Source organism: Triticum aestivum, chromosome 4B (assembly GCF_018294505.1).
Source record: "Triticum aestivum cultivar Chinese Spring chromosome 4B, IWGSC CS RefSeq v2.1, whole genome shotgun sequence".
In the NCBI taxonomy this organism is placed as follows: Eukaryota; Viridiplantae; Streptophyta; class Magnoliopsida; order Poales; family Poaceae; genus Triticum; species Triticum aestivum.
Genome location: NC_057804.1, coordinates 535,805,271 through 535,816,620, shown reverse-complemented (window position 1 = coordinate 535,816,620; position 11,350 = coordinate 535,805,271). Strand labels below are relative to the sequence as shown.

General features: G+C 46.7%; 1 protein-coding gene across 1 annotated transcript; it reads right to left on the bottom strand.

The window, feature by feature from the left end:
• Positions 1–4,175: 4,175 nt before the first annotated feature.
• LOC123093144 (N-acetyltransferase 9-like protein) lies at positions 4,176–7,390 on the bottom strand. Its single transcript, XM_044515054.1, has 6 exons — positions 7,080–7,390; positions 6,897–6,968; positions 5,809–5,896; positions 5,014–5,146; positions 4,886–4,924; positions 4,176–4,584 (listed from the first exon to the last, which is right to left on the bottom strand). The coding sequence occupies exons 1-6, from the start codon at positions 7,312–7,314 to the stop codon at positions 4,519–4,521; spliced, it is 633 nt and encodes a 210-aa protein (XP_044370989.1). The 5' UTR covers positions 7,315–7,390; the 3' UTR covers positions 4,176–4,518.
• Positions 7,391–11,350: the final 3,960 nt, after the last annotated feature.

Sequence of the window (11,350 nt, the reverse complement as noted above, 5' to 3'; positions counted from 1 at the left end):
TCTTCAGTGACAGAGACGAAGTTCTTCTGGTCTTTGAGGAATTTGTTCTAACTGAAGAGTTAGGAATTCGCCAGTGCGGATTGCCTACAAAGTGAGGAATATGATAGCCCTGAGGAATTCGAACCTCAAATATTCCGACCGTTGCTGTGATACGCGCCAGCTGTCCCAAAATATCTACCCACCTAACTGTCATATCAGACAAGGGCATTTATGTCTTATCATGACGGGCTGCTCCCCGGCTATAAATAGTCGCCCCCTACAACCACTAGTTGGTTGGCTGCTCCGAGAGAAACTGACACTTGTCATTTGAGAGCAACCCATCCTCCGAGGACTTTGAGCGAAAATCATCAAGTGAGGAAATCCCAAACCCAAACCTACAAAACCCCAAAGTGATTGAGCATCACTGAAGAGATTGATCCTGCGTGGATCCAACGCTTGTTTCCTTTGAAGACTGTGCTTCTTCCATATGGTTAGGCGTCAAGGTCTAGAGCATCCAAGAGGAATTGTGGATCGCCGAGTGACCGAGTTTGTGAAGGTTCGGAAGTCACCTGAAGACTTACCACGAGTGATTGGGCGAGGTCTGTGTGACCTTAGCTCAAGGAGAATACGGTGAGGACTGTGTGTCCGGGACTAGGTGTCCTCGAGTTTAAATACTCAGCCGCTCCAACCAGATGTACAACTGAGACAGCAGTTGGAACTGGTCTACCAAATCATTGTCTTCACCAAGCTAACTAGTTCTATCTCCTCAACTCTTTCATTTCCTCATATATGTTGTTGTGTGTCTGTTCATATCTGTTTGAAGACATTGACTGAAGACTTTCTCAATTTCCTCAGTTCTATTTCTTCAGTATGTCCGTCTTCTTCCTTGTGTTATCTTGTGTTTACGCTTTCTGTACTCTGTGCTTGTCTTCATTTCATCATGATGACCATGCTTGTGTTCTGTTATGTTCCTTTCTGAGTACTTATTCCACTGCAAGTAGTTCTTCATTTAGGAATTTCCTCACCAGCAAATTCCTCGGTGAAGAATTCATAAAAATCGCCTATTCACCCCCCCCCCCTCTAGGTGATATAACGCACTTTCAGCTGGCGGATCCATATACGAAAGAGGAGATAAAGAAGGCGCTTTTCCAGATGGGCCCTACAAAGTCACCGGGACCGGATGGTTTTCCAGCCCATTTTTACCAGAGGCACTGGGATATTTGTGGTGACGAAGTGACTGCAGTAGTTTTTCGGATAATTAGAGGGGAGGAAAGTGTGGTGTGTGTTAATGATACAGTACTAGTGCTTATTCCCAAGGTAATGAACCCCACTCTCCTAACCCAATTCCGGCTCATCAGTTTATGCAATGCCATATACAAAATTGCCTCCAAGGTTGTTGCAAACATGTTGAAAATCATCTTGCCCGACATCATATCAGAGGAACAGTCCGTCTTTGTTCTAGGCCGGCTTATAACTGATAATATCATTTGTGCTTACGAGTGTTTGCATTTTATGAAGAGGAGTAGGTCCAGGTCAAACAACCATTGCGCACTGAAGTTGGACATGATGAAAGCATATGACAGAGTGGAATGGCCGTACCTCAAGGCAATTATGATCAAGCTAGGCTTTACACATCAGTGGGTTGACATCATCATGAGCGTGATCAGTTTTGTCTCTTTCTTAGTGCTATTTAATGGGGAGAAGTTAGAGTCTTTCACACCATCACGAGGTATTCGACAGGGAGATCCAATCTCCCCCTACCTCTTCTTGATCGCAGCAGAGGGCCTTTCGTGCCTACTTAAAACCAATTCTCAGTCATCTGTGTTGGGTGGGATCAAGGTGGCAACTCCAGCTCCGGCTGTAAATCACCTCCTATTTGCGGATGATAGCCTGTTGTTGTTCAAGTCGAGTAATGAGGGGGCAGTAGCGGTTTCAAACCTATTGGATGTTTATTGTAGGGCTTCGGGACAGAAAATCAGCCACGGCAAATCATCAATATTTTTTAGCAAAGGATGTCCACAACAGTTGAGAGATAGCATCAAGGCAACTCCGAATGTTCGGAATGAGTCTCTTAACGAGCGTTATTTGGGCATGCCCATTGATGTCGGCCATTCAAAGATGGACACCTTCAGATACCTTAGAGATCGGGTGTGGGAGAAGGTGAAGGGATGAATGGAGGAGCTTCTGTTCGCAGGGGAAAGGAAGTGCTAATCAAAGCAGTGGCACAAGCACTTCCGGTTTATTCCATGGCATGTTTCAGACTTCCAAGGGGACTCTGTGAGAATATAACCTCCATCATACGCCAGTTCTGATGGGGGTTAAGGCCGGCAAACGAAAATCAGCGTGGGTGGCATGGGATATTATGACACGGCCGAAGCACCTAGGGGGACTTAGATTCAGGGATATGGAGATTTTTAACCTTGCCTTATTAGCAAGACAGGCTTGGAGAGTCTTGACAGAACCAACATCGCTGAGTGCGCGTGTTTTGAAGGCCTCACATTTCCCTGAAACTTCCATTTTGGACGCGGAGCTGGGGGCAGACCCTCGCAAATCTGGCGAGCAATTTTAGATGGCAGGGATATGCTTAAGCTGGGTATAGTCCGGAGAATTGGCAACGGGCAAACAAAGTTTGGACACACAATTGGATTCCGAGATCGGGAATGATGAGACCAGTGTCGCCCTTAATACCAAATCCGCCACATTTGGTGTCGGAGTTGATAAATGTCTATGAGGCCACTTGGAATGAGCAGCTTGTCCAGTCTATCTTTTTCCCCGTTTATGCAGAAGCAATACTGTCTATTCCTCTATGTACTCACAACATAGAAGACTTTTGGGCATGGAGTGGAGAAAAGAAGGGTAATTTCTCTGTAAAATCGGCCTATAGGCTGATTGTGCAAGCAAAGTTAGCGGGGGAGCAGGGAATTGAAGATACTGAAGGAACATCAGCATCTGAACATGCGAGTAATGAATGGACAAAACTATGGAGGACGGATGTGCCGTCGAAGGTGAAGATGTTCCTATGGCGTTTTGTGCAAAGCTTCATCCCAACAGCAGAACTCCTCCACCATAGAAATATGTCGACTACAGCTACATGTGTGTTATGTGGTGCCAGGGACTCATGGAGGCACGCTTTGCTTGAATGCCCGATGGCAAGCAGTGTGTGGGCTCTATCTGATGATGCTCTTGTCGAACATATGAGTCAGCATGACGGTGAAAATGCAAGGGAATGAATTTTTGCATGAATGTTTTGTACGTATGACGGTTACCTTGTGGGCAGTTTGGGCAGCAAGGAGAAAAACCATCCATGAGGATATATTACAGAGTCCTTCCACTACACACTCTTTCATTAATTCTTTCCTGAGTGATCTACAAGTCGTCAAGAACCTGAGCAATTCAGTGGTGCAGCCAGAGTGGTGTGACCAACACACTGGTTACAACCGCCTATAGGCATCTCCAAAGTAAATGTTGATGCGACCTGCATGGGAAGTTCAAGCATTGGTTCAGTTGCGGCGGTGTGTAGGAACAGGGAGGGGGGTCTTCCTCGGTGCATCTGCTATTGTGGTCAAGGGTATCTCCGATCCTACGGCCCTAGAAGCCATGGCAGTCAGAGAATCAATGGCACTAGCAGGAGACCTTCACTTGCAAGCTATTCACGTGGCGACATATTGCATGGACGTGGTGAACGACATCAGGCAGAAGAGTAGCCCGAGCTATGGGCCATTATACATGAGATTATAGAGTACTCTAGTAGCTTTAATTTATGTACTTTTGCTCATGAGTTTAGGAAGTCGAATTTCGAAACTTACAATCTAGCGAAGCATGCTTTGGGACTGGGGATAGGTCATCATATTTGGTTAGGCCACCACGGTAATCTTAATTTCATTCCTGTAAACATTGTGACGGTTTAATAAAAGCTTCGCATGATTGTCTCAAAAAAGAAAAAACAGTTCTTCCAACTGTTACTAAAAAAACAGTTCTTCCGACTTGATTTCTAGGGTAAATTGTGAAACTCTCTTTCTTTCTTTTTTAAACTCTCTTTCAATAATTTGTGCTTGAACTTCAGAACTTTTCTGCCACATTCGCTTACACAAATCGTTTAGTACATTTAATCATGCACGTTCAACAAAAACAAAACAAAAATCACCCATAGCGCTATCTGAATTCCGAAAACGCAAAAGATGAGCACGGTGAACTGCTTCAAAACAAAGTGTCATGTGTCATTGATGATGCATATACCATCTACAGTTCCTGCAAATTACCGCGACCTGTTCCATTTGCCCCAATGGCAATTTGTACTGAACTTGCAATGTTTCACCACAAAACATCAGGCGCCACCTCAACTGCTCAGGAACCCAACACAGGGTTCTTCCTATTATTGCTATATATCTATACGCAATTGCCCCAAGCAGTGGTTGGCAGATGAAGCCAGTACTCATCAGCTTACGCGTGCCGCGCACACAATTAGCTTGCATCAGTTTGGTGAAGACCAGCCACTGACGCATGTCTACTGCAGCACATCTTGGGACACATAATCAGATGTCACCAGCTTCCTATGGTCAGAGGAGAGCTCAACGGGAGTTCAGCTGCAGGCGCCTCCAATGTCACCTGAGAGATACGGACAATGAGCTCTAGCAAGGAAAGATGGAGCAGTAAGTATTGACTACTGCTGCTGCAATAGACTAATATGTTTTTATACGTCCGTGACATACTTGCAGTGGTGTCAACATCTTGTAAAACATGGAGGCAACAAGCTTACTGTTACTAGCAAGACATGAAGCTGCTTGGAATAATTAATCGAACATCATAGTACCAGACAAGTCATGGAGGATTGTAACATTTTCAGTAACAAGAATCTATAGTATGCTGAGATAGTATTTGCAGAAGTGGGAGTGTCAAAAATCCATACCTCCTTAAAAACTGCACTATGGGAAGCATCCTTGAAGCCCTGAATTCAGACCACAGAACATACAATTGTGATCAGTAATCAGAAACAAGCGAGGAAAAGGGGGGAGAACGGTGGGTTTATCTGCTCACCAATTTTCTGAAGAGCTTTAACGATGCAGTATTTGAGTCACTAATTTTTGCTCTGAAAGTGTGAATTCCGTATTTCTCTACTGCAAATGACATCATCATTAAGGTCACTTCTTGACCTAGTCCCTTTCCACGGCTGCAACATGAAGCCATGGAAGTATGGAACCATGAGTAACATAACTAAACACCATCAGTCCATTACAATCTCATTTCAAACAACCTGCTAAACTCTACATTATACATAAATACTGCGTCAAATAATAATAGTAGAGGTAAAGGACTGTTAATTATGTTCTGTTCGCGAAAAATTTAATTACTTCATAACAGTGAGATCATGCCAAGGGCTTTCAGGATCATGAGCGTTTGGGCAATACAGAGGTTAAAGATTCGCAACACTAAGTTTATGTTATCTTGAGAGAAAACATATTCCTAGCGGATTATTAAATAGTACTCCGAAAGTTAGTACAAAGTTGAGACACTTATTTTGGGACGGAGGGGGTAGCATATTGATGAGATTTCATATGAGTGCAGTTGGTGAAAAAGTATCAGTGTATCACACTACTGATAATTCAAAGGATAATAGGTTGAGTAGTTGCAATTGTTGCTAGTTTAAGCTAAAACAAATACTCAGGACCTACAGAATTCAATGTGATGCCCAAATTGGACTATCAAAGCCTATTGGCTGTCAGACTGGACAGAATATGCATGTAATTTCCCATGAATCAAAAATAATGAAATATAGAACATATATCTAAGGTGATGAGAAGAGGTACTAGACCAATACTAAAAAGACGGTACCTCTTTTGTTCAGCTATCATAATCTCTATCTCCGCAAGTTCCAAATCATCAGGGTCATTCATATAGATGTTGACATCGCCAATCATAGCTGCAACAGATTAGGAAGAGCATTAGCACTAGCAGGACCTGGCAAGCTGCTGAACGTGAAATCAACGCAAATTTAACTAATCACATTCATACACTGGATTATTTGAGGAGACCTTGCTTGTGCTAAACCAATCTACTGCTAGGAGATTCTTGTACATTGGTTGGAAGTCTGAAGTTATGAACATATACTAGTAATTAAGGCTGAAGGACAGGCAAGTGAGCTACAGAAGCTAGAGGAGGAGAACAGTCCTGTCATAACTGTTGTATGCATGGAACAATGATCTAGACTTATAGATCACTAAATCAACATCAGGATCCTAAAACACTATAGTAGAGGCGTGAATTCAAATTTAACTTGAAGAGTACATTTGGGCCCTATAAATACTGGTAGTGAAACTTCTGTAAATTCATTTGAGTTGCTTTCTGTGTCAACTAGAGATGTAAAGTTTATATATAACTGACATCAAATACACGGTTTGATGATCATGCAGTCAAACGCGTATTGTTTCTACCTGCAAATGTGTATTATCCATCTCTATGTTCTAGTAACCCTGGCATATAATTGAAGGACTGAACTGGCATTCCTCCTCCCCTTATCCATGTTCCAACTGGAAGATCTGGGTGCTCTCCACCCCGCTTGACAGCTGAGCCTCCTCCTCCCAACAACGTTGCTGCATTGCATAACTCTAACACACTAAATTTCATTTTCCCAAACCGTTCCTCTTTTGAGGAAACTCATTCCGTAATGGCCTACACATTCCATCTCATCTCACTACAGGGAATAACTAAAGGTACAGAAATGGCATGGTTTTGTGTTTGCATTCTGAACATTCGAGCTTCAGTCAATCTACGCTTACACCAGAAGCCACAAATATGTATGCAAAATTTCAACCAGAATCGTACCAGATCCATGTAACCTCTGATTTCCGATTCATGATCATGGACTGAGCTAAGCAAGTTAAAACATTACTAAAAGCAACGTAGATGAGAGAGTAGCAAACCTTCAGTGTGTGGGTTCCCGACTACGAACTCTCCCTCGATCAACTCCTTATCCAGCACTATGAAAGTATGTTCTGCAAACAAACAAGCATCTCACCGAATCAGTCACAGTACGTCAGCTCACCACCAAATCGAGGGAAGCTAGAGGGAGATCAGGGGAAGCAGCGAGGGGGCAAGAGCCGAACTGAGAGGGTCGAGGGTCCAGGAGCGGTGGACCTCGAACTCCTGGGCGAGGGAGAGCGGCTCCGACGCGGTGGCCTCCAGCAGAGCCGGGTCCTGCATCCACTCGTGGTACCGCGGGACGTGCTCCCGCAGGTACGGCACCAGCACCGCGCGCTCCCCCACCGCGTACCAGCTTCCCTTCCGACCCCTCCCGTCCTCCTCCCCGCCCATGGCCGCAGCAGCGGCCGCCGCCTCCATTGCAGCCGCAGGGTTTCAACTTCCCCCCACGGTTTTCTCAGATATATTTTGTTTTTGCCCCCACGGGCCACCTAACAGCGGGTCACCATAACACCTATAGACTTATTCTGCTAACACCTGATTATTGTGAGTATGAGCGAGATGGGTCCACCACGTATCGACGTCCTCAGGCGATAGCTGGCGATCACGAGGCAGCCGTGCGGCTGTGCTAGGGTTAGGGTTTCGTGTACGGGGGTGTTGTGATTCCGGCGGTGATCCAGGGTAGCGACAACGCTCTCCTGGGCACTGGCTGGTTCTGCAAACCTGCTCTGCAGCGGTGCTGATGGCGGGAGGTGTAGAGGGAAGGACGCCGACGGTGACTCCGAGGAACTCCACGACGGCCCCTGCCAGGTCGATAGCTACACCGGTGGGGAAGGGGACCGGATCTGCGGGCCAAGGAGAGTCTGCATCACCCGTGGAGAGCAAAACGCCAGATCCGTCAGCGAGTCTTTCGGCGAGGCTGGGCGGGATGGCCCTAATGGAGAAGGAGGAGGCAGGTCTCATGTTTGAAGATCCAACCCCAACCGCCCAGAAACGCCACAGATGGGCGGCGGTGGGGAAGGTTTGTTCGCCGCGACCTCTGAAGATGTCTGTGCTAGAGAAAACGATGCCGAGGGCGTGGGGCTGCACCGAGAAGCGAAGATCAGAGAGATTGGCCCTAAAACCATATCTGTCCAATTTGGTAGCGAGGGCGACTGGAGACATGTCCTCAATAATGGTCCATGGCAATATGATTTTACGGTGTTGGTGATGAAGGACTATGAAGGAGACAAGAGGCCCTCGGAGATGATATTCGACAAGGTGGATGTCTGGGTAAGGGTGGCTGATCTACCACCTGACAAGAGGACAGAGATGTTTGGGAAGGCACTGGGGAATTGGCTGGGTGAAACCATTAAGGTCGATGTAGACAGAGAAGGTGTGGCACGTGGAAACCAACTACGAGTTCGTACTAAGATTTCTGTGTTTGAGCCTCTAGTTAGGGGTTTCTACCCTAAGAAAAATGATGATGATCAGGAAAGGACGTGGTTTGAGTTTACCTATGAAAAGATCCCTCATTTTTGCTTCGATTGTGGAAGGTTGGTTCATGCAAATGGTATTTGTGTTCCACCGGTAGAACATGCAGGTCAATGGGGCAGTTGGCTGCGGTATGACTCGGGGATTGCCGCGCCAAGCAAGGAAGGAGCAGCCAGTGCACCTGTAAGCAGTGGAATTAGTATGGACAGCTCTCGTGGTGGGGGTGCATCCGAGGGCAGAGACCAGCAACCCAAGGTGAGGGATCTACCAACCAAAAGGAACCTGGGCACAGAGTTCTCCCGTTCTGCTGAGAATCGCACTGGCGATAAGCAGGGCCACGACAAGGAGGAGGTAATAAGCCCGTGCAAGGACAGACGCAGCCATGGAGCGCCATCAAACAGGGACCTTCGGGATGAGTTGGAATCCAGGAGGAAGCATGATCTTCGAACAAAATTGATGGACCAATAGTCTCAGAGGAGCGACGATAACCACATGGAAGTGGAAAGAGAGAGGAAGGGGAAAGATAAACTGCCGGAGTACACGCAACGCTACATGCATGAGGGTCGGGTTTGTCCATCGGGTCAACCTGCTATGCATGGGAGGCATGATAGGCCAAGAGGACGCTACGTAAGAAAGCCGAGGCAAAATTATGAGGGGAGACAAAGGGAGATTTTCAGGGAGGATCACGAAGGGGAAGGAAAGAAGAGGAGACCAAGACAGGTGTGGGTGGCGAAGGATGACCCTGGTAGGAGAGGCAACACGGATGTGTTCATTCGCGACACGAGGCAGAAAACGGCCTCGGTGTTTGACCGCATCTCTGATAACAACAAGAGTAAATCGGTGGACCCCGATTCTCGGGTCCGCCGGGATCAATGAACGTGTTGGCCTGGAACTGTCGAGGCTTGGGGTTGGACTCGACAGTTGGCGAACTTCACGACCTGATTAGGTCCCACAACCCAGCGGTGGTTTTCTTAAGTGAAACAAAGAAGAGTTTAGGGCTATGGAAAAGCTGAAGTGGAGTATGGGCTTTAGGAGTGGAGTGGCGGTCAGCTATGTAGGCAGAAGTGGGGGCCTTGCGATGTGGTGGAGAGAACATGTACAGGTGACAATCAGGCCATGGTGCCAATATTTCCTGGATGCAACTATATTGTTGGATGGGAAAACCTTTAGAATCACTGGATTCTATGGGGAGCCCGACACCGAGAAAAGAAAGAAGTCGTGGGATGCGTTGCGGTTTCTTCGGAGTCAGGACAATTTGCCTTGGCTTTGTGTGGGCGACTTCAATGAAGCCATGTTCCAATCTGACCGGCAAGGTGGCAATCTGCGGAGCTTTACACAAATGGAAGATTTCAGAGATTGTTTGGCAGAGTGTGGCTTAGCGTACTTGGGCTTCTCGGGTTACAGGTACACATGGGATAACAGGAGAGATGGTGATGCTAATGTGCAGGTTCGGCTTGATCGTGCAACATGTACTGATGCATTCCTAGAGATGTATCCGGAGACTAATGTTGAGAACCTGATCACGGGAGAGTCGGATCACTTAGCCCTCCTAATACATGTGTTGGAGATGGATCCAACACAACGGCAGAAAAGGAGTGTTTGCTTTCAGATTTGAGGAGCCTTGGACCAAGCACGACGACTACGAGCGCATGGTCCAAGATGCATGGGCTGAAGCGTCAAACGATGTAACTGGAATTGCGGCAGTTTGGGACAAGATACATCAGGTATCGGAGGATATGCAAAGATGGAGTAGGGTTGTGTTTGGGTCAATACGGAAACAAATTACAAAGCTAATGTACAAACTACAAGATGCAAAAGAGAGAGCATTGGGGTCGGGATCCTCACTGGAGGTCCGCGATCTAGAAAGCCAGCTTAAAGAAATCTATGCCAGGGAGGAGGTTTACTACAGAAAACGTTCCCGCATTGACTGGTTAAGGGCATGCGACCAGAACACCAAATACTTCCAGGGTCGGGCCTCGCATAGGAAGAGAAAGAACACGATTCGAGCTTTGAGAAGGGAAGATGGCTCAAGGTGTTTGGTAGACGAGGAGATGAGAGAGATGGCAGCAGCGTTTATGAATCACTTTTCACATCGAAAGGGTCGACCGGTGTGAATGAGTTTTTGGACAACATACAACCCGCGGTGACGGATGAGATGAACAGAAAACTTACATCCAGAATCTCAGAGGAGGAAATTGAGGCTGCGCTTTTTCAAATGGGACCGACGAAGGCCCCGGGGCCGGATGGTCTGCCCGCGCTCTTTTACCAGCGGCACTGGCCATTGGTGAAAGGATATGTTTATCGAGCGGTCTAAGACTTCCTTGGAGGTGTTGCAGCCCCGGACTCGTCCAATGCGGCCATGATAGTGATGATACCGAAAGTTAACTCACCGGAGGTACTCTCACAGTTTCGTCCTATCAGTTTGTGTAACGTCCTATACAAGCTTGCAACCAAGGTACTTGTGAATAGGCTCAAGGTTTTCCTTCCGGTTCTCATCTCAGAAGAACAAAGTGCATTTGTACCGGGAAGGATTATTACGGATAACGTGATTGTGGCATATGAGTGTGTGCACGCCATATGGACTTGAAAACGTAAAAAACCTCTATGTGCAGTAAAGTTGGATATGACTAAGGCTTATGATAGAGTTGAATGGATGTTTCTGGAGCAAATGCTAGCTAAATATGGCTTTGTGGAGGGGTGGATCAGGATGGTAATGAGATGTGTAACTTCGGCACGGTTCACTGTGAAGCTAAATGGTGGGCTCTCAAGGGGTTTTGTTCCTTCAAGGGGGCTAAGGCAGGGAGACCCACTCTCCCCATACCTGTTTTTATTCTGTGTCGAAGGTTTTTCTGCGATGTTGAGGAAGGCTCAAGAAGAGGGAAGCGTTAATGGTGTCGATTTTGGGAGCACTGGCCCCCCCAAGTCACGCACCTATTATTTACAGATGATAGTATTGTTTTCTTGCAGGGTACCCCGGAAAATG